The sequence below is a fragment of the Rana temporaria genome, chromosome 3 (genome assembly GCF_905171775.1).
Source record: "Rana temporaria chromosome 3, aRanTem1.1, whole genome shotgun sequence".
In the NCBI taxonomy this organism is placed as follows: Eukaryota; Metazoa; Chordata; class Amphibia; order Anura; family Ranidae; genus Rana; species Rana temporaria.
This window is the reverse complement of record NC_053491.1, coordinates 444,983,021-445,010,568: the sequence shown is the minus strand read 5'-3', so window position 1 is coordinate 445,010,568 and position 27,548 is coordinate 444,983,021. Positions and strand designations below refer to the sequence as shown.

The following is a 27,548-nucleotide window of genomic DNA, read 5'->3' as shown; positions in this document are numbered from 1 at the left end:
GCAGTACCGATAAAAATCGCTGAACGCCGCCATTACTATTAAAAAATAAATATTAATAAAAATGCCATAAAACTATCCCCTATTTTGTAAACGCTATAACTTTTGCGCAAACCAAACAATAAACACTTATTGCAATTTTTTTTAACGAAAAATATGTAGAAGAATACGCATCGGCCTAAACTGAGGAAAAAAAATGTTTTTTTATATATTTTTAGGGGATATTTATTATAGCAAAAGGTAAAAAATATTTATTTTTTTCAAAATTGTCGCTCTATTTTTGTTTATAGCGCAAAAACTAAAAACCTGCAGAGGTGATCAAATACCACCAAAAGAAAGCTCTATTTGTGGGAAAAAAAGGACGCCAATTTTGTTTGGGAGCCACGTCGCACGACCGCGCAATTGTCAGTTAAAGCGACGCAGTGCCGAATCGTAAAAAGGGGCCCAGTCATTGACCAGCAATATGGTCCGGGACTGAAGTGGTTAAACCATTGTGTGTGGGCAACGTCGTTTTAATGATGAAGTCGGAAAAAACATTGTTTTTTCTACAGGCTGAAAAACATTGTTTTTTACATGCCGAAAAATGATCGTGTGTACGCGGCATATGGCACAACTGCAAACCTATCAAGACATGGCCGTCCACCTAAACTGACGGGCCGGGCAAGGAGAACATTAATCAGAGAAGCAGCCAAGAGGCCCATGGTAACTCTGGAGGAGCTGCAGAGATCCACAGCTCAGGTGGGAGAATCTGTCCATAGGACAACTATTAGTCGTGAACTCTTTATTTAGAATGGTTAAAGGACCAAGGTTGACGAATCTTATAGTCATGCAATAGCACCACCTAGTGACAGCACCATGTACTTCCAGCAGAAAAATGATTTACAGCATGTACCTCACCCATGCTGATCCAAGTAATTTTGTATTACGCATTCATTAAAAACTACATTTCCATTTCCATCGGAAGCCAGGCATGCTTTCCTTTTCTTGTAAATATGGTAACAAGCTTTAGATTGGCTCACAATGCAGCTTGTTAACAGTAATGTGATACTCCTGTCAATAGGACTACTGCACTGGGAGATTTGACTGACATTTTTTTACTGCAGCCCCACATCAGACAGGCTAGATCCGGCCCTGCTTCTTACCAAAGTCTTCATTATCTTAACCACTTAAGCCCCGGACCTTTAGGCAGCTAAATGCCCAGGCCAGGTTTTGCGATCCGGCACTGCGTCGCTTTAACAGACAATTGCGCGGTCGTGCGACGTGGCTCCCAAACAAAATTGGCGTCCTTTTTTCCCCCACAAATAGAGCTTTTTTTTGGTGGTATTTGATCACCTCTGCGGTTTTTATTTTTTGCGCTATAAACAAAAATAGAGCGACAATTTTGAAAAAAATTCAATATTTTTTACTTTTTGCTATAATAAATATCCCCCAAAAACATATATAAAAAATATTTTTTTCCTCAGTTTAGGCCGATACGTATTCTTCTACCTATTTTTGGTAAAACAAAATCGCAATAGGCGTTTATCGATTGGTTTGCGCAAAATTTATAGCGTTTACAAAATAGGGGATAGTTTTATTGCATTTTTATTATTTATTTATTTTTTACTACTAATGGCGGCGATCAGCGATTTTTTTCGTGACTGCGACATTATGGCGGACACTTCGGACAATTTTGACACATTTTTGAGACCATTGTCATTTTCACAGCAAAAAATGCATTTAAATTGCATTGTTTATTGTGAAAATGACAGTTGCAGTTTGGGAGTTAACCACAGGGGGCGCTGTAGGAATTAGGGTTCACCTAGTGTGTGTTTACAACTGTAGGGGGTGTGGCTGTAGGTCTGACGTCATCGATCGAGTCTCCCTATATAAGGGATGACACGATCGATGCAGCGCCATAGTGAAGCACGGGGAAGCCATGTTTACATACGGCTCTCCCCGTTCTTCAGCTCCGGGGACCGATCGCGACGGAGCATCTATAAACGAATAGCCGCGCCGTCGTCCCGGATCGCTCCCCGCGGGAATCCGACCGCCGCATGTAGCAGGGGGGGGTCCCGATCGGACTCCCCGCCCGCTAGAAGGCAAGGACGTACATGTACGCCCATTTGCCTGTACGTGCCATTCTGTGGACGTACATTTACATGCGGCGGTCGGGAAGTGGTTAACAGTTGCTGGTTGCTATGCAGTCCCTGACTATTTTAACCACTTAAGCCCCGGACCATTTTGTTGCTAAAGGACCAGGCCCCTTTTTGCGATTCGGCACTGCGTCGCTTTAACTGACAATTGCATAGTCGTACGACGTGGCCCCCAAACAAAATTGTTCTTTTTTCTTTTTTTCCACAAATAGAGCTTTCTTTTGGTGCTATTTGATCACCTCTGCGGTTTTTAATATTTGCGCTATAAGCAAAAATAGAGCGACTTTTTGCTATAATAAATATCCCCATAAATATATTAAAAAAAATAAAAAAATTCCTCAGTTTAGGCCGATATATATTCTTCTACACATGTTTGGTAAAAAAAGCATTTATGGATTGGTTTGCGCAAAAGTTATAGGCCCAGATTCTCAAAGACTTACGACGGCTTATCTCCAGAATGGCCGCCGTCGTATCTATGCGCCTGATTCATAGAATCAGTTACGCATAGATTTGGCCAAGATACAAGCGGCGTAAGTCTCCTACGCCGTCGTATCTTGGTGTGCATATTTACGCTGGCCCCTAGGTGGCGCTTCCGTTGATTACCGCGTCGAATATGTAAATGAGCAAGATACGCGATTCACGAACGTACGTACGCCCGTCGCATTTACGTAAGACATACGCCGGCGTAAAGATAAAGCAGGTCTCTAGGTGGGGCAGCCCATGCAAGGTATGGACGTCGGAACAAGCGTATCTTTTTACGTCATTTACATAAGTCGTACGTGAATGGGGCTGTGCGTAGGTTACGTTCACGTCACAGGCATTGAGCCGGCGTATCTTTGGGCGTAAATACGATGTGATACTGCGCATGCGCCGTTCGTTCGGCCATGCATCTACATGGTGTCACGCTTAATTTAAATACAACACGCCCACGACCTGCCTACTTTGAATTACGCACACTTATGCCCGCCGATTTACGCTACGCCGCCGTAACTTAGGAGGCAAGTGCTTTGTGAATACAGCACTTGCCTTTCTAAGTAGCGGCGGCGTAGCGTAAATAAGATACGCTACGCCCGCACAACGTAAAGCCGCCCTACGTGAATCTTGGCTATAGTGTCTACAAAATAGGGGATAGTTTTAGGTATTTTTATTAATAATTTTTTTTTATCGTGACTGCGACATTATGGTGGACACATCGCACACTTTTGACACTATTTTGGGACCACTGTCTTTTTTACAGCGATCAGTGCTATAAAAAGGCACAGATTACTGTGAAAATGACACTAGCAGTGAAGGGGTTAACCTGTAGGGGGCGCTGAAAGGGTTAAGTGTGTCCTAATGAGTGATTCTTACTGTGTGGGGGCGTGGCACGTCGCTGATCGTTGTTCCCTATGACAGGGAACAGACGATCAGTAACAGTCTGACTAGGAAGCTGTGCATATTAAAGGGGACGTATCTGTACGCCAATATGCGCAGTCGTGCCATTCTGCTGACGTACATCGGCGGTCGGCAAGTGGTTAATGAAGTTCTTCTGTAACCACTTCAATACAGGGCATTTTCACCCCCTTCCTGCCCAGACCAATTTTTTGTTTTCAGCGCTGTCGCATTTTGAATGACAATTGCGCGGTCGTGCGACGTGGCTCCCAAACAAAATTGGCGTCCTTTTTTTTCCACAAATAGAGCTTTCTTTTGGTGATATTTGATCACCTCTGCAGTTTTTATTTTTTGCACTATAAACAAAAGAAGAGCGACAATTTTGAAAAAAAAACACTGGGGTAGATTCAGGTAGATTTGCACAGTTTTTACGGAGGCGCAGGGCACCGTTTTTCCCCTTGCGCCCCCGCAAATTATCTGCTCTACCCTTGATTCACGGAGCAGTAGCTCCGTAAATTGCGTGGGCACTCCGGCAAAATGCCCGGCGTAAGCGCGCGCAATTTAAATGATCCCGTAGGGGGCGTGGATCATTTAAATTAGGCGCGTTCCCGCGCCAAGCGTAGTGCGCATGCTCCGTCGGGAAACTTTCCCGACGTGCATTGCGGTAAATAACGTCGCAAGGACGTCATTTGCTTCAAAGTGAACGTGAATGGCGTCCAGCGCCATTCACGAATCACTTACGCAAACTACGTAAATTTGAAATTTCATGACGCGGGAACGACGGGTATACGTAACATTGGCTGCCCCTGTTAATAGCAGGGGCAGCCTTACGCGAAAACCACCGTGCAGAAAAAAACGTAAACTGCGTACGCAGGGCTCGCGTAACGTTGTGAATCGGCGTTAGTATGCAATTTGCATACTATACGCTGAGCACAACGGGAACACCACCTAGCGGCCATCGCAAGAATGCAGCCTAAGATATGCGGGCATAAGAGCCTTATGCCGCGCATATCTTAGGCTGCAGTCGGCGTAACGAGGTTCCTGAATCAGGAGCATTCGTTACGCCGGGGGCAAGTAAGCAATTGCGCTGTGTAACTATGGTTACGCAGGCGCAATTGCTCTTTGAATCTACCCCACTATCTTTTACTTTATGATTTAATAAATATCATAATTTTTTTTTTAAACATTTTCTCCTCAGTTTAGACCGATACGCATTCTTCTACATATTTTTGATTAAAAAAAAAAAATCGCAATAAGCGTATTTGATCGGTTTGCGCAAAAGTTCTAGCATCTACAAAATAGGGAATAGAATTATGGCATTTTCTTTTTTTTTTACTAGTAATGGTGGCGATCTGCGATTTTTTATGTGACCGTAACATTGCGGCGGGCATATCAGACACTTTTGACACATTTTCATAGCTAGAATAGAACTTTAGCATTTTTGCTGAATAGAAAACAGACTTAACTGCTTGCCGACCAGCTCTTGACTATATACGTCAACAACATGGCATGGACAGGCAGAAGGGCGTATATATACGTCCCCTTTAAGAACGCGGCATTGTGGACACGCACTGCTAGCTCCATAAGCCCAACCGCGGGTCACCCGGACTCGATCGCTGCAGAGATACCAGCGATAGTCTCACGGTAAGGAAGAACAGGGAGATGCTGATGTAAACAAGCATTTCCCCGCTCTGCCTGGTGACAATGACACTAATCACTGCTTCCTGTAATCGGAAGCGGTGATCACTGTCGTCACACACAGCCCATCCCCCTACAGTAAGAATCACTCACTAGGGGACACTTAACTCATGTAGCGCCACCTAGTGGTTAACCCCTTCGCTGCCAGTCTCATTTTCACAACAATCAGTGCATTTTTACAGCATTGATCGCTGTAAAAATGACAATGGTCCCAAAAAGGTGTCAAAAGTGTAAGATGTGTCCGCCATAATGGCGCAGTCATGATAAAAATCGCTGATTACTAGTAAAAAAATATATATATATATTTATAAAAATGCCCTAAAACTATCCCGTATTTTGTAAACGCTATAGCCCAGATTCACGTAGGAGATACGACGGCGTATCTCCAGATACGCCGTCGTATCTCTGAGTGTGAGGCGTCGTATCTTGGCGCCTGATTCAAAGAATCAGATACGCCAGAATTTGTATAAGATACGACCAGCGTAAGTCTCCTACGCCGTCGTATCTTAACTGCATATTTACGCTGGCCGCTAGGGGCGTGTATGCTGATTTACGCCTAGAAATATGTAAATCAGCTAGATACGCCTATTCACGAACGTACGCCCGGCCGACGCAGTACAGATATGCTGTTTACGTAAGGCTTTTTCCGGCGTAAAGTTATACCTGCTCTATGAGGCGTACCAATGTTAAGTATGGACGTCAGGCCAGCGTCAAATTTCCCATCGATTACATTGTTTGCGTAAGTCGTTCGCGAATAGGGCTGTGCGTAATTTACGTTCACATCGAAAGCATTGGCTTTTTGCGGGTTAATTTGGAGCATGCGCGCTGGGATACTTTCACGGACGGCGCATGCGCCGTTCGGAGAAAGCGTCATTTACGTGGGGTCACAATACATTTACATAACACACGCCCACATCTTCCACATTTGAATTAGGCGGGCTTACGCCGGCCTATTTACGCTACGCCGCCGCAACTTTGTTTTGAGAATACTTCACTTGCCTGTCAAACTTGCTGAGGCGTAACGTAAATACGATACGTTACGCCCGCACAAAGATGCGCTCTCCTACGTGAATCTGGGCCTATAACTTTTGCGCAAACCTCTTCAGAACGAAGGAAATCTTCCCTGGCCTTCTGGTCTGGATTTTGTGGCACCTGCCCCGGACAGTTGTTCGGGAGAGAACACTTGCTCCCCTTCCGGTCGGGGGGGGGGTTAGTATTTCCCAAATGTGATTAGGAGGGAGCGATGGGAGTGGTGGGAGTAGCAGGGCACGGGCTCTCCCTAAACTTTCTGAGCTCCTTTCCTCCTGGCTTGGATGGGTGCTGCTGGTCCGGGTGCTCCGTTGAAAAGCCTATGGTGGATGTGCCCCTGGAGTGGCAGTCCAGGGGTGCTGTAATTGCACTTGTGTTTCTACCTAGACATTTGCTTTTTGGCACCTTGGTCACGTCACTATATCACACTTTTTAACCACCTGCCTCTAGGGCCAGGCCTTTTGGTCAGGACCAGAGGAATTTTTGATTCCTGGCCGGAGGGCCGGCCATTGTACTGCACAATGGTCACTTTTTCATTTTCCTCATCTTCCTTCTCCCCCACTTTCTTTTTTGTTTCCCCTTTGTTTGTCACTTTTATGGTTTTTTTTGTTCGATGTTCATGTTTCTCACGTCTGATTAGTAGGGTGCCGATCCTCGGGCCAGCCCTGAACGCCTTGGGAGTGGGTGGACATGGACTTCTGGCTTAGTTCGTCTGCTCTCATGGGGTCTCCCTTCGGGGGAGCCCCACTTAGTACTGGGAGGGTTCTGTTTCGGCAGACCCTCCAAGGAATGGGGTCTGTGTCGGCTTTGGTTGCACAGACCCTGGGGTAGATTCAGTAACATCTGCGCTTTTTTTACGTAGGCGCAGGGCACCGTTTTTCCCCTTGCGCCCACGCAAATTTTCTGTGCTACCCGCGATTCACGGAGCAGTAGCTACGTAAATTGCGTGTGCGCTCCGGCAAAATGCCCGGCGTAAGCGCGCACAATTTAAATGATCCCGTAGGGGGCGGGAATCATTTAAATTAGGCGCGTTCCCGCGGCGATCGTAGAGCACATGCTCCGTCGGGAAACTTTCCCGACGTGCATTGCGGCAAATGACGTCGCAAGGACGTCATTTGCTTCAAAGTGAACGTGAATGGCGTCCAGCGCCATTCACGAATCACTTACGCAAACTACGTAAAGTTCTAATTTCGCGACGCGGGAACGACGGGTATACGTAACATTGGCTGCCCCTGCTAATAGCAGGGGCAGCCTTACGCGAAAACCGCCGTACGCAAACGACGTAAACTGCGTACGCAGGGCTCGCGTAGGGTTGTGAATCGGCGTTAGTATGCAATTTGCATACTATACGCTGAGCACAACGGGAACGCCACCTAGCGGCCATCGCAAGAATGGTTACGCAGGCGCAATTGCTCTTTGAATCTGGGCCCCTGTGTGTACCTCAGTCCCTGTCACAAGCCTAACGCCCCGGGGATCAGGGTTGGGTCCTTCTTACGGAGGACCAATTGACGTAAGCACCTGTTTGCACTTTTTTGTTGCACCTCTTTATGTGTGTGCACATTTTTTATGCACCGGGTGGAATTTTTTTGGGTGTGTTTTGCACGCCATGAGCTTTTCAATAGAGCATTTCCCCGCTCTGCCTGGTGACAATGACAGTGATTGGATTGGATTGGAATAAATACTTATAGAGCGCCAAATGCGAGTTGTGAAACTCGCGTCTAAGCGCTGTAATCGGAAGCGGTGATCACTGTCGTCACACACAGCCCATCCCCCCTACAGTAAGAATCACTCACTAGGGGACACTTAACTCCTACAGCGCCACCTAGTGGTTAAGCCCTTCACTGCCAGTCTAATTTTTACAACAATCAGTGCATTTTTATAGCGCTGATCGCTGTAAAAATGACAATGGTCCCAAAAAGGTGTCAAAGGTGTAAGATGTGTCCGCCATAATGTCGCAGTCATGATAAAAATCGCTGATCGCCGCCATTAGTAGTAAAAAAAAAAATATTTATAAAAATATCCCCTATTTTGTAAACGCTATAACTTTTGTGCAAACTGATCAATAAACGCTTATTGCGATTTTTTTACCAAAAATATGTAGAATATGTATCAGCCTAAACTGTGGAAAAAAATGTTTATTTATATATTATAGCAAAAAGTAAAACATATACCGTATTTATCGGCGTATACCGCGCACTTTTCCCCCCTTAAAATAAGGGGAAAACCGTGGGTGCGCAATATACGCCGATACCCGCGCCTAGTTTGAATGCCTGCGCTGACATATACTGAGCGCAGGACACTCGGGTACATTCGGCCAGGCTCGGCTTCGCTCACGCATAAACGTCACAGAGCGTGAGCACGAGCGATGCCGAGCCTGGCCGAATATAGCCGGAGTGTACTGCACTCGGTAAATGTCGGCGCAGGCATTCAAACTGAGCGCGGGAAGCGGCAATTCGACAGCGCGGGAGAAGCCGGGAGGACACCACCGAAGCCGCAGAAGGACGCCGGACCCGACAAGGCCGCCGATGGACGCCGCGCAAGACACCAAAACTGTAAGTACTAAAATGTTTTTTTTTTTTTTACAGGCATTGCAGGTCCACATTAGGAGTGCGCGCTATACGCCGGAGCGCGCAATACCCCGATAAATATGGTAGCTTTTTTTTTCAAAATTGTCGCTCTATTTTTGTTTATATTGCAAAAAATTAAAACCGCAGAGGTGATCAAATACCACCAAAAGAAAACTCTATTTGTGGGAAAAAAAGGACGACCGCGCAATTGTCAGTTAAAGCGACACAGTGCCGAATCGCAAAAAGTGGCCTGGTCTTTAACCTGACAAATGATCCGGGGTTGAAGTGGTTAATATAGGTTTGTACATAAGAATGAACATCCCCTTTGAAAAGAAAGCCAGTCCAATTCTCTTTTATAGAAATCATAGATTTTAATTTGATTAAAAAATTTACAAGGCGGAATGATTAAAGTTTCTTTACAATAAATGAACTAAAAAAACAAGAAAAGAAAAAAAGGCAGAAAAAAGTGATTGTTTGATCCCTTTGGCACAATGTACTGGTCCCTGTAATTTAAAGGTTAGGTCCACACAAGGTTATATTTCACTTATAGGCGGATGCTTATGGTCTTCAAGCTTAACTGCAGTTAAAACTTTCTTTGTTAAAGTGTTGTATGCAAGGGGGATGTTTTACATATTCTGCTGTTTGTGTCCCCACAGAGGGGAATTCTCTACTCTTCCTGTTCTGTGTGACATCACATTGATCGTCACCTAGACAGGAGGTGAAAGGACACAGCATTACAATTCTCATAGAGCCTCTAAACCAGGGGTCTCAAACTGGCGGCCCTCCAGCTGTTGCAAAACTACAAGTCCCATCATGCCTCTACCTGTGGGAGTCATGCTTGTAACTGTCAGCCTTGCAGTGCCTCATGGGACTTGTAGTTTTGCAACAGCTGGAGGGCCGCCACATTGAGACTCCTGCTCTAAACGTTCCTCAATCCTCCTATGTCCCCATTGGGTAGATTTTGCCCCATTTCTATTCTGACAACCATCAAATAAAATATGGAAGTAAAGACATTTTCCTTCACTTCCTGTTCTGTCTGATACACATGATATAGAACAGAAGTAGGGAGGGTTTCCTTCACTTTGGGGTTGATTTACTAAAAATTGAGAGTGCAAAATCTGGTGCAGCTGTGCATGGTAGCCAATCAGCTTTTAAAGTGTTACTAAACCCAGTAATATGAAAATAGTTAACCTGCCCCCGCCCTACCAGTTTCTTTTTACATTAAAATACTTCCACTATATATACCTTTTTGGCTGATCTGTATACCAGTCACGTGATAAACTGCAAGGTCTCAGTTAGGTGCTCAGGTAGGAGAAGATTTCCACTACAGTGGAACCTCGGTTTAAGAGTAACTTGGTTTGAGAGTGTTTTGATTTGCGAGGAACTCACAAGACAAGCAGAATTTAAGCTAAATAGGCCTGCAGTACCCCCATTTGGCCTGAGATACAGGGGCGCAGAAGCCGAGCAGAGCTGAAAATAGGCCTGCAGTACCCCCATTTGGCCTGAGATACAGGGGCGCAGAAGCCGAGCAGAGCTGAAAATAGGCCTGCAGTACCTCATTTGGCCTGAGGTACGGGGACGCAGGAGCCGAGGAAAGCCGAACATTGGCCTGCAGTACCTCATTTGGCCTGAGGTACGGGGGCGCAGGAGCCGAGAAAAGCCAAACATTGGCCTGCAGTACCTCATTTGGCCTGAGGTACGGGGGCGCAGGCAACAAGCCGATGTGTCCTTGGGCTCTCTGGCGCCCCCCACCTCTGGATCCCATTGAAGTCCATTGACTTCAATGAGAAAACTCGCTTTGATATGCAAGTACTTTGGATTACGCGCATACTCCTGGAATGGATTATGCTCGTAATCCGAGGTTCAACTGTATAGCCTGTGTCCTCGTGCAGTTATGGGAGGAAGATCATCCATCAATCAAGACGTGACATCCCACCCACTGCATTCTTTTTTAGTCACTGGGCATAGAGGAGGGAGGGGCTGGGGTGTCATTTAGGATCTGTATACACGCCCACATGTGTGATGTCAATATCATGTGACCTGGCTAGCTCTGATCAACCAGGAAATGTTCTCTCCAGCAAGAGAGACCAAACTGAGCATGTGCAGCAGTAATACCCTCACTGTGTCTTATGTGGCCTTGCCAAGAGAGACCCTGCAAGAAGGGGAGGATCTGTCCATACAGGCTCAAGGAGCCTTTTTACACAATACAGAGGATTAACCCCTTAAGTTCCAGAAAGATTTTACTCTTGTGGGTTTAGTAACACATTAACTTCAGCTTGTTCAATTAAGATTTTGACATAAAACCTGGAAGCTGATTGGTTTCTATGCAGAGCTACACCAGACTTTGCACTCTGTAATTTAACCGCTTGGGACCGCTGGAGAGGAGACCGATCTGTGTCCCTTGTACATAGAGACACAGATCGGTCACCCCCCCAGTCACCCCCCCTCCACCTACAGTTAGAAAACTCCAAGGCTACACATTTAACCCCTTCCTCACCCCCTAGTGTTAACCCCTTCAATGCCAGTCACATTTATACAGTAATTAGTGCATATTTATAGCACTGATCGCAGTATAAATGTGAATGGCGCCAAAAATGTGTCAAAAGTGTCCGATGTGTCCGCCATAATGTCGCAGTCCCAATAAAAATCGCAGATCGCCGCCATTTCTAGTAAAAAAATAAAAAATAATAATTCTGTCCCCTATTTTGTAGGCGCTATAACTTTTGCGCAAACCAGTCGCTTACTACGATTTTTTTTTTTTACCAAAAATATGTAGAAGAATACGTATCGGCCTAAACTGAGGAAAAAAAGTGTTTTTTTTTTTAAATTGGGATATTTATTATAGCAACAAGTAAAAAATATTGTATTTTTTTCAAAATTGTCGCTCTTTTTTGTTTATAGCGCAAAAAATAAAAACCGCACAGGCGATCAAATACCACCAAAAGAAAGCTCTATTTGTGGGGAAAAAAGGACGTCAATTTTGTTTGGGAGCCACGTCGCACGACCGCGCAATTGTTAGTTAAAGCGACGCAGTGCCGGAAGCTGAAATTTCACCTGGGCAGGAGGGGGGTATATGTGCCCAGTAAGCAAGTGGTTAAGTAAATCAACCCCTTTGTGTTTTGTATGACACTCATCAAATAGAAAGGAATTGGTACAAATATCTCTCACTTCCTGTTTTGTGTGACACCCCCTCAAATATGCAGGAAGTGATGAAAACTCGTCCATATAGTTATACAAGAAGCAATAAAAAATTGACAGAGGTACTAACTCGTCCTCATTTTATCCATGTGTGATCCAACCAGCATCATCTACCCATAAAGAAAATATTTGTCATGAGTGGAATGACCCTTTCCTGTAAAATGCAGACACCCCTCCAGGGATGCCCTACAAAGTGGGCATCAGGAGGGCAGTGAACACAAGATTGGCTCCATTACACAATAAGCACACCAGATTACAGAGAGAGGAAATGCCATGGTAGCGCAGGAAAGATTTCCGCAGGGCCTGGTATTTGGGATCCTTCTCCTGCAGGAGCTTGTAGCCTTCTCTATTGGCGCTCAACCCTATCCCCTGACCCAGGCCGTGCTCCCGCTCAATGGCATGCATCTTGAACATGATCTTGGAGGTGGAGGGTGAAAACCAGCGGGCGTGTAGTGCCGACACGATCAGTGATATGAAGAAGAGGGCGATCTGTGAGGGGAAGTAAGAAAAAAAGAAGGTAAGAGAGGGATTCTGAGAAAGGTCAGGGCTAAAGAGATATAAAAAAAGACAGGAAGATTGAAGGGGAGGTGTCTATTAAAAGATATCTCTCATTTACATTTTTTATACATTGTATTCAGTAATAAAAAAAAAAAGTTAAAACCACATTTTTATTCATGTAAGATGCAATGCTTCAGTGGTTTCCAAACTGTGGCCCAGGGGCCAGATGTGGCCCTTTGCTTGACTCTATCCGACCCTTCGGACACTATTCCTCCAACTGACACTATTGCTGGGGCACTATTTCTCCTGCTAAGACCAATGATAGGACACTATTTCTTTCCACTGACATTGTCAATGGGGCACTATTGCTCTCATTGATACCAATCATGGGGCACTATTCCTCCCATTAATAACAACCATGAGGCACTATTCCTGCCATTGATACCAACCATGGGGCACTATTCCTGCCATTGATACCAACCATGGGGCACTATTTATCCCATTGATAACAATCATGGGGCACTATTCCTCCTATTGATACCAACCATGGGGCACTATTCCTGCCATTGATACCAACCATGGGGCAATATTTATCCCATTGATAACAATCATGGGGCACTATTCCTCCTATTGATACCAACCATGGGGCACTATTCCTCCCATTGATACCAACCATGGGGCACTATTCCTCCCATTGATACCAACCATGGGGCACTATTCCTCCCATTGATACCAACCATGGGGCACTATTCCTGCCATTGATACCAACCATGGGGCACTATTCCTGCCATTGATACCAACCATAGGGCACTATTCCTGCCATTGATGCCAACCATGAAGCACTATTCCTCCCATTGATAACAACCATTCCTGCCATTGATACCAACCATGAAGCACTATTCCTCCCATTGATAACAACCATTCCTGCCATTGATACCAACCATGGGGCACTATTCATCCCATTGATAACAATCATGGGGCACTATTCCTGCCATTGGTACCAACCATGGGGCACTATTCCTGCCATTGATACATGCCATTGATTGTGCTCTGCACATGCTCAGTTGCTCTAAATTGTTGGCATTATGATGAAAATCAGAGCCACTAAAGGCCGATGTGCTGACAGCCTAAAGATCTGCTTCTCAGGGGTTCTGGGCTTCAGGAAAAAATAAGCCTCCAGCAAGAAGAAACAGGAGCAATGCTGGAGGCAATTTACAGCACACAGTAATTTTGGTAGCACTTATCATGTGGAATGTATGTTTTTTGCTAAAGAACATTATGTTTCTCAGCTAAGCACACCCTTCTGCATGCCTAAGCCAAGAGCAGATAGATTCCAGTAAGTAAATGCTACATTGCCTTGAAAAAGTATTCATACCCCTTGAAATTCTCCACATTTTGTCATGTTACAACCACAAATGTAAATGTATTTTATTTGGGATTTTATGTGATAGACCAACACAAAGTGACACATAATTGTGCAGTGGAAGGAAAATGATAAATGGTTTTCTACATTTTTACAAATAAATATGAGAAAAGTGTGAGGTGCATTTGTATAGCGCCCCCCTGAGTCAATACTTTGTAGAACCTCCTTTCTCTACAATTACAGCTGCAAGTCTTTTTGGGGATGTCTCTCTACCAGCTTTGCACATCTAGAGAGGGACATTTCTGCCCATTCTTCTTTGCAAAATATCTCAAGCTCTGTCAGATTGGATGGAGAGTGTCTGTGATCAGCAATTTTCAAGTCTTGACACAGATTCTCAATTGGATTTAGGTCTGGACTTTGACTGGGCCATTCTAACACATGAATATGCTTTGATCTAAACCATTCCATTGTAACTCTGGCTGTATGTTTAGGGTCGTTGTCCTTCTGGAAGGTGAATCTCCACCCCAGTCTCAAGTCTTTTGCAGACTCTATCAGGTTTTCTTCTAAGATTGCCCTGTATTTGGCTCCACCCATCTTCCCATCAACTCTGACCAGCTTTCCCTCATTCTGCTGAAGGAAAGCATCCCCACAACATGATGCTGCCACCACCATGTTTCACGGTGGGGATGGTGTGTTCAGTGTGATGTGCAGTGTCAGTTTTCCACCACACATAGCATTTTTCTTTAGGCCAAAAAGTTCAATTTTGGTCTCATGTGACCTTCTTCACCTTCTTCCACATGTTTGCTGTGTCCCCCACTTGGCTTCTCACAAACTGCAAATAGGACTTCTTATGGCTTTCTGTCACCAATGTCTTTCTTCTTGCCACTCTTCCATAAAGGGCAGATTTGTGGAGAGCACAACTAATAGTTGTCCTGTGGACAGATTCTCCCACATGAGCTGTGGATCTCTGCAGCTCCTCCAGAGTTACCATGGGCCTCTTTGGCTGCTTCTCTGATGAACGCTCTCCTTGCCCAGCCTGTCAGTTTAGGTGGACGGCCATGTCTTGGAAGGTTTGCAGTTGTGCCATACTCTTTCCATTTTCAGATGATGGATTGAACAGTGCTCTGTGAGATGTTCAAAGCTTGGGATATTCTTTTATAACCTATCCCTGCTTTATACTTCTCCACAACTTTACCCCTGATCTGTCTGGTGTGTTCCTTGGCCTTCATGATGCTGTTTGTGCACTAAGATTCTCCAACAAACCTCTGAAGGCTTGACAGAACAGCTGTTTTTATACAGAGATTACATTACACACAGGTGGACTCTATTTACAAATTAGGTGACTTCTGAAGGCAGTTGGTTCCACTAGATTTTATTTAGGGGTATCAGAGTAAAGGGGGCTAAACACAAATGCACGCCACACTTTTCAGATATTTATATGTTTATAATTCTGAAAACCATTTATCATTTTCCTTCCACTTCACAATTATGTGCCACTTTGTGTTGGTCTATCACATAAAATACATTTATGTTTTTGGTTGTAACATAACAACATGTGGAAAATATCAAGGGGTATGAATACTTTTTCAAGGCACTTTTCACACATCATTTACCCTTACCACAGCTAGAAATGCTAGGGGAGTGTTTTTCAAAGTGAGCTATTAACTAAATAAAGAATGGAGACATGGATGAATGGGGGGGGGGGGTTTGCTTTGAATAATAAGAAATGAATTAAATAGTTATTTTAATTTGTGGTGCTCAGATGCAGTTTAGTTCCACTTTACCCACTTACAGACCAGCTCACGACTATATACGTTAGCATTTTGAAGAGGGATATCTTTGTTATGGTAGCAGCTAGCTGCCATAACCCAGATATCCTCTTCTTCAGTGAGCGGTCCTCTTTCAGATAAAAGTGATCTCTGTGGCAAATTCACAGCGAGATCACTTTTATCGGCGGCGGGAGAGACCCCCCCCCCGATGCCATCCCCCGCTTACCGGAGCCGTCGGAGGCAATCGGGTCCTCTCTGCTGCTTGGTATGGAGCTGGGTGAGGGGAAAATGGCCCCCATCCCTCTCCATACCATTGCAGGGCGGAAGCGACGTCAAAACATCACTTCCACCCATAGATCTTATTTTTTATTGCTTTTTTTGTGTAAAATTCTGTCTTTTTGTCCACAGATCTCATATTTAAGAGTACCTGTCATGCTTTTTTTCTATTACAAGGGATGTGTACATTCCTTGTAATAGGAATAAAAGTGACACAATTTTTTTTTTAAAAGAACAGTGTAAAAATAAAAAGGTAAAATAAATAATAATAAAAAAATAAATAAAAATTGAAACATGCCCTGTTCCGGCGAGCTCGCGTGGATAAGCGAAGGCATATGCGAGCAGCGCCCATATATGAAAACAGTGTTCAAACCACACGTGAGGTATCGCTGCGATCGGTAGAGCGAGAGCAATAATTCTAGCCCTAGACCTCCTCTGTAACTCAGGATCTCAAGCACACAGATGTTGGCACTGGAGTCCCTTAGGCCGAGTACTCACGAGCAGACATGTCCGATGAAACCGGTCCGCGGACCGTTTTCATCGGACATGTCTGCCCGGGGACTTCTGTTCGAAGGCTGTACACACCATCGAACAGAGGTCCGCGCGTAAACAATACGCGGGGCGTGTCCGCGGTGTCGCCGCGACAATGACGCGGCGACGTGGGCGGCCTGCCTTTAAAATGCTTCCACGCATGCGTCAAAGTCATTCGACGCATGCGAGGGATGGCGGGCAGCCGGACATGTACGGTAGGTCTGTACAGACGACCGTACATGTCGGGGGGACAGGTTTCCAGCGGACTGTTTTAAAGCAAGTCCAAGAAACAGTTGTCCGCTGGGAAACTGTCCGATCAGCCCGAAAATGGTCCGCTCTGGCCTACACACGGCCAAACATGTCTGCTGAAACTCCTCCCCGTAGCTTCTACCCCCCCCCCCCTCCCCGCACTCTAGAAGTCTAGGGTCCTGACATCACCAAGACCAGCGTAGGATCCATAGCCCTGCTCTGGACGTGAGGATGCCAAGGGACATTCCGCCGCCGGATCAAGGGGTAGCACCATCTGCCAGGAGAGTAATCAAGTGAAAGTGTTTCTCCTCTCCCCTGGACATAACAAGCTATTAACCTTGCAGCCCACTGCAATTTATGATTTTATCTGCCCCAAAATGGGCTTTAAAATCATCTTAAAGTGGGGTTCCACTCAAAAGTGGAACTTCCGCTCTCTGTACTCCTTCCCCCCTTTGGTGCCATATTTGGTGCCGCCAGGTCAATAGGAGAGAGGAGCGGAGCCTCGCGCATGCGCAGTAGGGTTCCCAGCGTGAAGCCGTAAGGCGGCACTGCTGGATTCCCTTACTCGCAATGGAGACGGCATTCTGGACAACAGGACAGGTAAGTGTCCAATTATTAAAAGTCAGCAGCTGCAGTATGGGGGTCCGGTGCATTCCTGTTCATCGTTTCAGGTGCAAATCGGGTCCGATTTTTTGTCTGAATTCGCACCTGAAACAGACCCAAAGATGCACAGGACCCTTCTGCAATTTGGACCTTCTGTGGGTATGTTTTTTTATACCCTGTTGTCCTTGTGAAGTAATTGCTACAAATAAATATTATTCCAAAGGTGGTTACGGATTCCCTCTATTTATTGCATATATGTATTAACTTGTCTATTGCCATAGTTAGCTAGACTATTAAAACTCTGATAAGCACAATGATATAAGGTTAGCTATGAAAACAAACACACTGCTTAGCAAAAACAATGTCTCATTTATTTCCCAAGAAAATAGTAAAACTGCTAACATGGAAATACTATATAGAATTATACAGCGTATATGACAAAAGAACATCAAAGATACTTATCACAATGCTGTCCTCAAGATATTGTTTCGTCAGCGGGGCTCAGGATAGCAAAAGAGCCATGAGGCTCACAGAAGCAGGCCAAGAGCCAAAAAAGGGACGACTTCCCTTCTGTGTGCACCTTTTACATATTCATTCAGGCCCACTCTTAACCACCCCCACAAGCCTCCTGTCCAATGAGATATTGCCAAGAGGCAGTCCTTTCAATATATTATATTATTGTCCGTCCTGCCGTACTGGCCTCTAGGGGCAGCATTGTCCATGTATCATTTCTAGGTGCCTGTTGATCCTTTGATCTTTGTAACCCACCGTCATCAATCACCCTGGCAGCCATGGCTCTCTTTGAAGCTTGCTTGCACACCAGTCGGGCTGGAGCCAGGCCATTGTTAAACTTTCTAACTTTCAGATGCAGATTCTGAAATGCTACAAAGCTTTGAATGTAACTGTTTACATTCCAACTTGGGGCCATCTGCCTGTATCAACCAGGGAGTGACATACCAGAAATATGATATTAAACCATGTTGCCTTCCAACCCCTCGCATAAAAGATTTCTGCACTGTTGTGGTATCCTCTTCCAAAGTCACCATATTTCTTCAGCATTTCCTGTTTAGGGGACCAGACTTCTTTGCCTGCTCTATATGCAGAAGGGTGAACGGTCTCCTCAATTGCCTAGAAGTGTTGACAACATCACACTTCAGCAATGACTGGGAAGTTCTCTGATCCCCTGTCAACACCCATAAACCACAAACAGTAACAACCTCAACCCTCCTCGTGGCCTCTGCTGAAGTATGAAGATATGCAAGCCTTACGATGATGTCTAAAGGTCAAAAGACAAGCTTATCTTTCTAATAAAAACAGGTAAAATAAAATGTTTGTGGGGCCAAGCAATGTAGGTGGGTGAGGTGTATGGGAAATATAAAGGGTTTGGCTGAGGTTCTGTTTAAAATCTCCAGGATCCATCAAGAAACTAAACACTAGTTTTGGGAGGACTGACTGATTTAGGATGTTGAGATGCACAAGATAGAAGACAGAAGAGAAGTGTGGGTAAAATTAATGAGTGAGACAAGTAAAGTATAGATACGACTCTTACCTGAACACTCTCGCTGGGTGACAGCAGTTCCCGGGGATGGTACATGGCGTACACACACAGATTCAGAAAGGAAAACCCCATGACCATGTGGTTATAAAATGGGAACAGCTTACTCTGTACCAGCCCAAATGTGTGCCGGGTCACCCCTCTGATCAACACAAACCCTGCAAGAGAGAAAACGTTCATAAGATCCTATACTGAAAAGGGTATAAAAAGAGAGAGAGAGAGAGAGAGAGAGAGAGAGAGAAAAAGAGAAAGAGAAAGATATATTGGGAGCAAAAAATATAAAATAATCAAAAGAGAAAGAGAGAGTCTCACCTGCTACAAAAGTTGTCCAGAACTGCATACCCCATGATGCCGAAAGCACTAGAAGATAGACCACCTTTACCAGGCTTCCCGGCTCTCCCTCTGTCACCATCCTGAGGAAACACAATCACATACTGATTATTACAGTAATCCGGCTCCTGAGTGTCTTATTACCCCTGTAATATCATATTACAGTAATCCGGCTCCTGAGTGTCTTATTACCCCTGTAATATCTTATTACAGTAACCCGGCTCCTGAGTGTCTTATTACCCCTGTAATATCTTATTACAGTAACCCAGCTCCTGAGTGTCTTATTACCCCTGTAATATCTTATTACAGTAACCCAGCTCCTGAGTGTCTTATTACCTCTGTAATATCTTATTACAGTAACCCAGCTCCTGAGTGTCTTATTACCCCTGTAATATCTTAGTACAGTAACCGGCTCCTGAGTGTCTTATTACCCCAGTAATATATTATTACAGTAACCCGGCTCCTCAGTGTCTTATTACCCCAGTAATATCTTATTACAGTAACCCGGCTCCTGAGTGTCTTATTACCTCTGTAATATCTTATTACAGTAACCCAGCTCCTGAGTGTCTTATTACCCCTGTAATATCTTATTACAGTAACCGGCTTCTGAGTGTCTTATTACCCCAGTAATATATTATTACAGTAACCCGGCTCCTGAGTGTCTTATTACCCCTGTAATATCTTATTACAGTAACCCAGCTCCTCAGTGTCTTATTACCCCTGTAATATCTTATTACAGTAACCCAGCTCCTCAGTGTCTTATTACCCCTGTAATATCTTATTACAGTAACCGGCTCCTGAGTGTCTTATTACCCCTGTAATATCTTATTACAGTAACCCAGCTCCTGAGTGTCTTATTACCCCTGTAATATCTTATTACAGTAACCGGCTCCTGAGTGTCTTATTACCCCAGTAATATATTATTACAGTAACCCGGCTCCTCAGTGTCTTATTACCCCTGTAATATCTTATTACAGTAACCCGGCTCCTGAGTGTCTTATTACCCCTGTAATATCTTATTACAGTAACCCAGCTCCTGAGTGTCTTATTACCCCTGTAATATCTTATTACAGTAACCCAGCTCCTCAGTGTCTTATTACCCCTGTAATATCTTATTACAGTAACCCAGCTCCTCAGTGTCTTATTACCCCTGTAATATCTTATTACGGTAACCCAGCTCCTGAGTGTCTTATTACCCCTGTAATATCTTATTACAGTAACCCGGCTCCTGAGTGTCTTATTACCCCTGAAATATCTGATTACAGTAACCCGGCTCCTGAGTGTCTTATTACCCCTGTAATATCTTATTACAGTAACCCGGCTCCTGAGTGTCTTATTACCCCTGTAATATCTTATTACAGTAACCCAGCTCCTGAGTGTCTTATTACCCCTGTAATATCATATTACAGTAACCCGGCCCCTGTATGGTATTATCACCCGGGGATCACTGGCAAATATTGCGGAGTCATTATACAGAAGCCTCACCAACAGATAAGAACAGAGCTAACAAACACACAGACACTTGTGGTTCTGTTCATTTCAGCAGTATAGTAATGTGAATTTTGTATTGGCTGTGGGCTACTGCAAAATGTAATAGAATGGTAAAGAATATGGGGTGCAAATCAGCAAAGTGGGATTATGTCTTGGTCCTGGGACCCCAAGAATTATGCCCTGTACACACGATGGGATTTTCTGTCGGAAAAACATTGGATGGTTTTTCCGACGGAATTCCGCTCAAGCTTGGCTTGCATACACACGGTCACACAAAAGTTCTCAGAACTTTCGACCGCCAAGAAAGGCGGTGACGTACAACACTACGACGAGCCGAGAAAATTAAGTTCAATGCTTCCGAGCATGCGTCAAATTGTTTACGAGCATGCGTCGGAATTTTGCGCATCAGAATTGCTACAGAGGTTTGGAATTTCCGATTGGAAAATTTGAGAACCAGCTCTCAAATTTTTGTTGGCGGAAATTCTGACAGGAAAAGTCTGATGGAGCCTACACATGGTTGGATTTTCCGACCAAAAGCTCACATCGGACTTTTCTTGTCGGAAATTCCGACTGTGTGTACGGGGCATCTACTCCACCCTCGTACCTCTTCACTGATCACTACCGCACCCTCGTACCTCTCCACTGATCACTACCGCACCCTCGTACCTCTTCACTGATCACTACTCCACCCTCGTACCTCTTCACTGATCACTACCGCACCCTCGTACCTCTCCACTGATCACTACTCCACCCTCGTACCTCTCCACTGATCACTACTCCACCCTCGTACCTCTCCACTGATCACTACTCCACCCTCGTACCTCTCCACTGATCACTACCGCACCCTCGTACCTCTCCACTGATCACTACTCCACCCTCGTACCTCTCCACTGATCACTACTCCACCCTCGTACCTCTCCACTGATCACTACTCCACCCTCGTACCTCTCCACTGATCACTACCGCACCCTCGTACCTCTCCACTGATCACTACTCCACCCTCGTACCTCTCCACTGATCACTACTGCACCCTCGTACCTCTCCACTGATCACTACCGCACCCTCGTACCTCTCCACTGATCACTACCGCACCCTCGTACCTCTCCACTGATCACTACTCCACCCTCGTACCTCTCCACTGATCACTACTCCACCCTCGTACCTCTCCACTGATCACTACTGCACCCTCGTACCTCTCCACTGATCACTACCGCACCCTCGTACCTCTCCACTGATCACTACCGCACCCTCGTACCTCTCCACTGATCACTACTCCACCCTCGTACCTCTCCACTGATCACTACTGCACCCTCGTACCTCTCCACTGATCACTACCGCACCCTCGTACCTCTCCACTGATCACTACTCCACCCTCGTACCTCTCCACTGATCACTACTCCACCCTCGTACCTCTCCACTGATCACTACTGCACTCTCGTACCTCTTCACTGATCACTACTGCACCCTCGTACCTCTCCACTGATCACTACTGCCCCCTCGTACCTCTCCACTGATCACTACTGCACCCTCGTACCTCTCCACTGATCACTACTGCACCCTCGTACCTCTCCACTGATCACTACTGCCCCCTCGTACCTTCCCACTGATCGCTACTGCATCCACTCACATCTTCACTGACAGCCCCTGCATACTCATCTTCCCGAATCGCTACTGCACCCTCGTTCCTCTCCACTGATCTACACTTGCACCCCTCTCCACTTACCGCCCCTGCATCCTTGAAAGTCTCCGCTGACCACTATGCGCCTGCGTACCTCTCCCCTGCCCCCCGCCCACACCATGTATTATGTAGCACAGTGTTGCACCATGCACACCACTCCTCACACCCCCCACACTGCTGACCTCTGTACCCTGGGCACACATTCACTCCACCAGGACAATTGAATAAGAAATTCATCCAATGGCTGGGCACACTCTCATTAATCTAATAATAAAACAAATATGTACTGAGTCTTATATAAATAATAGTAATCAATCCATGTGCATGTATACACCCAGAGTCAAGGTACGAACATATTATTCCCAGACACAGCTCCTGGGGAATTAGGGAGTGGAACTACAAGCACCAGAGCGCACACATGTCACACACGGTCCATGAGTATAAATACATGACGTCACATGTCCCCGCCCCCTGTACCTTTCTCCTTTACACCAACAGCCCGAGAGCAGCTCAGCGACTGACAGTGACTTCCGGGTACAGGGGGAAAGCCAATACCTCCCCTCACCTGCCCTCCAATCAGCGTTCAGGCCGCGCCTCCGGTCTGACTTTGGACCAATGCGGCGAATTCTACTGCTTGGTTACCGTCGCTAGGAGGTTTTTGGCGGATGGAAGCCTGTTTGAGTCAATATTAGTTTTCTTGCTGAGCTGTGACATGGTGCAAAGTCCTGTATGATGATAGGCAGCTGATATAGTCCACGTGGTGCCCAGCCCATTAGTAGTGCTGTATGGAGGGTGGGACTACAAATCCCAGCATGGAGGGTGGGACTATAAATACTAGCATGAATGGTGGGACTACAAATCCCAGCATGAAGGGTGGGACTACAAATCCCAGCATGAAGGGTGGGACTACAAATCCCAGCATGAAGGGTGGGACTACAAATACCAGCATGAAGGGTGGGACTACAAATCCCAGCATGAAGTGTGGGACTACAAATCCCAGCATGAAGGGTGGGACGACAAATACCAGCATGAAGGGTGGGACTACAAATCCCAGCGTGAAGTGTGGGACTACAAATCCCAGCATGAAGGGTGGGACTACAAATCCCAGCATGAAGGGTGGGACTACAAATCCCAGCATGAAGGGTGGGACTACAAATCCCAGCATGAAGGGTGGGACTACAAATCCCAGCATGAAGGGTGGGACTATAAATACCAGCATGAAGGGTGGGACTACAAATCCCAGCATGAAGGGTGGGACTATAAATACCAGCATGAAGGGTGGAATACAAATCCCAGCATGAAGGGTGGGGCTACAAATCCCAGCATGAAGGGTGGGACTACAAATCCCAGCATGAAGGGTGGGACTACAAACCCCAGCATGAAGGATGGGACTACAAATACCAGCATGAAGGGTGGGACTACAAATCCCAGCATGAAAGGTGGGACTACAAATCCCAGCATGAAGGGTGGGACTACAAATCCCAGCATGAAGGGTGGGACTACAAATCCCAGCGTGAAGTGTGGGACTACAAATCCCAGCATGAAGGGTGGGGCTACAAACCCCAGTGTGAAGGGTGGGACTACAAATCCCAGCATGAAGGGTGTGACTACAAATCCCAGCGTGAAGGGTGGGACTACAAATCCCAGCATGAAGTGTGGGACTACAAATCCCAGCGTGAAGTGTGGGACTACAAATCCCAGCATGAAGGGTGGGACTACAAATCCCAGCGTGAAGTGTGGGACTACAAATCCCAGCATGAAGGGTGGGGCTACAAACCCCAGTGTGAAGGGTGGGACTACAAATCCCAGTGTGAAGGGTGGGACTACAAATCCCAGCATGAAGGGTGTGACTACAAATCCCAGCGTGAAGGGTGGGACTACAAATACCAGCATGAAGGGTGGGACTACAAATCCCAGCATGAAGTGTGGGACTACAAATCCCAGCATGAAGGGTGGGACTACAAATCCCAGCATGAAGGGTGGGACTACAAATCCCAGCATGAAGGGTGGGAATACAAATCCCAGCGTGAAGGGTGGGACTACAAATCCCAGCAGGAAGAGTGGGACTACAAATCCCAGCGTGAAGGGTGGGACTACAAATCCCAGCATGAAGGGTGGGACTACAAATCCCAGCATGAAGGGTGGGACTACAAATCCCAGCATGAAGGGTGGGACTACAAATCCCAGCATGAAGGGTGGGACTACAAATCCCAGCATGAAGAGTGGGACTACAAATCCCAGCATTATGGGTGGGACTACAAATCCCAGCATGAAGGGTGGGACTACAAATCCCAGCATGAAGAGTGGGACTACAAATCCCAGCATGAAGGGTGGGACTACAAATCCCAGCATGAAGGGTGGGACTACAAAATCCCAGCATGAAGGGTGGAATACAAATCCCAGCATTAAGGGTGGGAATACAAATCCCAGCATGAAGGGTGGGACTACAAATCCCAGCGTGGAGGGTGGGACTACAAATCCCCCCTGACCCTCTGTCTGGACAGTGTTGATTGGCCCTGTGCTGATCACATGCGCCCTCCCAAGAAAAAAAACCTCTCTAGCAATACACACCAAACTGAGCATGTGCAGCCTCTAAAGGCTCTGTACTATCTGGACTTGTCCAGGGGGACAGTGCAGGGAGGGGAGGATCTATGCATACAGGATCAAACAGACTTTTTACACAATGCAAAGGATTAACCCTTTAGGTTCCACAATTATAACAAGCATTCTTTACACTTTGTGGAGAAAATGCTGCTCTAGGCTCCCTTCAGTGCTTGCTAACAGAGCACAGGTCTTGACAATGGTCGTGGGATCTCTGCTGAAAGGAAAATCAGAGATTAGAGTCCATCCTGCCTAGGTTCCATATCATGGACCACCACTGCTAGAAGACCAGAACAGTTTTTTTCTGTATATTTCTATTATCTGACAGATACAGCCAAAGTCTCCTGTGAGACAAAATGCCATTCGCCAGGAGAAATAAGAAATCATTTTATTTATTTCATGTCTGAGCCTATTTAGGGGAGTCAGTGTATGGATCTGCTGTCCCCCACTGTATGTATTTGTAAGTGGCTTGCTGCGAATTCTTTATGTACATCACTTCCTGTCTCTGTGGGCCTGTGTTAAAAAACCCAGATGGAGGAAGTGAAGAAAGAGAGGAACGGTTGCTGCAGTTGTATTTCATCCATACCAGAAGCAGAGACTATTATGCAAGTATTCCTATAGGGTTCATTTACTAAAGCTGGATAGTGCAAAATCGGTTGCAGCTGTGCATGGTAGCCAATCGGCTTCTAACTTCAGCTTGTTCTATTAACCACTTAAGCCCCAGACCATTTCGCTGGCCAAAGACCCCCACTTTTTTCGATTCGGCACTGCGTTGCTTTAACTGACAATTGCGCGGTCGTGCGACGTGGCTCCCAAACAAAATTGGCGTCCTTTTTTTCCCACAATAGAGCTTTCTTTTGGTGGTATTTGATCACCTCTGCGGTTTTTATTTTTTTGCGCTATAAACAAAAATAGAGCGACAATTTTGAAAAAAATTCAATATTTTTAACTTTTTGCTATAATAAAAATCTCCCCCCCCCCCCTCAGTTTGGGCTGATACGTATTCTTCTACATATTTTTGGTAAAAAAAAATTGCAATAAGTGTTTATTGATTGGTTTGCGCAAAAGTTATAGCGTCTAGTTTTTTCACTAGTAATGGTGGCGATCTGCGATTTTTATTGTGACTGTGACATTATGGCGGACACATCGGACACTTTTGACACCATTTTGTGACCATTCTCATTTTTACAGCGATCAGTGCTATAAAAATGCACGGATTACTGTAAAAATGACACAGTCAGGAAAGGGGTTAACCTGTAGGGGGCGCTGAAGGGGTTAAGTGTGACCTAGGGAGTGCTTCTAACTGTTAGGGGTGTGGCTTGCCGTGACACGTCACTGATCGCTGTTCCCGATGACAGGGAACAGACGATCAGTGGCATGTCACTAGGAAGAACGGGGAGATGTTGTGTTTACACTGACATCTCCCCGTTCTTCAGCTCCGTGACCTGATCATGGGAAACGGCGGACATTAAGTCACCGCCGGCCACTATAAGCGGTCGCATGGCACCTGGGATCTAGGAGGCACTGTGGGAGTTTAACGGATCTGAAGTTAGATGAAGACCTGGGAGGAGGGAGGCCTTGTGGTTGAGAACCACTGCACTAAAGACGCTATGGGGGTTATTTACTAAAAGCAAATGCACTATGCACTACAAGTGCAAACTACAAGTGCAAAGTGCACTTTAAATTGCACTGAAAGTGTACTTGGAAGTGCAGTCGCTGTAGATCTGAGGGGGACATGCAAGGAAAATAAAAAACAGCATTTTAGGTTGCACATGATTGGATGATAAAATCAGCAGAGCTTCCCCTCATTTCAGGTCTGCCCCTCCGATTTACAGCGGCTGCACTTCCAAGTGCACTTTCAGTGCAATTTCAAGTGCATTTTGCACTTGTAGTGCAAAGTGGATTTGACTTTCGTAAAAAAAAAGCCATCCGTCTGAAGATGACAGCGGCCGATCACCATTATGGTTTTTATTTTTTTGCGTTATAAAAAAAAACAAAAAAAAAAAACTAATATTTTTTACTTTCTGCTATAAAACATATCCCACAAAAAAATGAAAAAATGTAATTCCCTCATAAATTTAGGCCAATATGCATTCTGCTACATATTTTTGTTAAAAAAACGAAATCCCAAGAAGCTTATTGGTTTGCACAAAAGTCTACAAACTATGGCATATATGAATTGTTATTTATTTATTTTTAAACTAGTAATGGCAGTAATCAGCGACTTACAGCAGGACTGCGATATTGCTTGTGGCGAACAATTGTACACTAACTGATTGTGGGAACCAGTGACACTAATACAGTGATCAGTGCTAAAAATATGCACTGTCACTGTACTAATGACACTGGCCGGGAAGGCGTTAAATATCTAGGGTGATCAAAGGGTTAAATGTGTGCCTAACCAGTGTTTGTGTGTACTATGTGAGGTGCTTTTACTAAGGGAAGTGATGGATTTTCCTTCCCTGCTTTGCAGAGAAAGAAAACCTATCACTTCCATTCTGTGTGTCTTCCCGCCTTTTCTTCAAGTCAAACCTGAACACTTTAGGGGCACACAGCAATTATTATTTTTTATAGTATATATAACTATACATATATTTTGCTATTAAATA

General features: G+C 45.4%; 1 protein-coding gene across 2 annotated transcripts; it reads right to left on the bottom strand.

The window, feature by feature from the left end:
• Nucleotides 1–12,043: 12,043 nt before the first annotated feature.
• On the bottom strand, nt 12,044–22,919 carry TMEM205 (transmembrane protein 205). Of its 2 annotated transcripts, none has more exons than XM_040346534.1 (4): nt 22,816–22,919; nt 19,152–19,252; nt 18,834–18,997; nt 12,044–12,484 (listed from the first exon to the last, which is right to left on the bottom strand). In XM_040346534.1, the coding sequence occupies exons 2-4, from the start codon at nt 19,249–19,251 to the stop codon at nt 12,182–12,184; spliced, it is 567 nt and encodes a 188-aa protein (XP_040202468.1). In that variant the 5' UTR covers nt 19,252; nt 22,816–22,919; the 3' UTR covers nt 12,044–12,181. The 2 variants fall into 2 exon arrangements, with proteins under 2 accessions (XP_040202468.1, XP_040202467.1); XM_040346533.1 differs by lacking the exon at nt 22,816–22,919 and adding an exon at nt 22,384–22,409.
• Nucleotides 22,920–27,548: the final 4,629 nt, after the last annotated feature.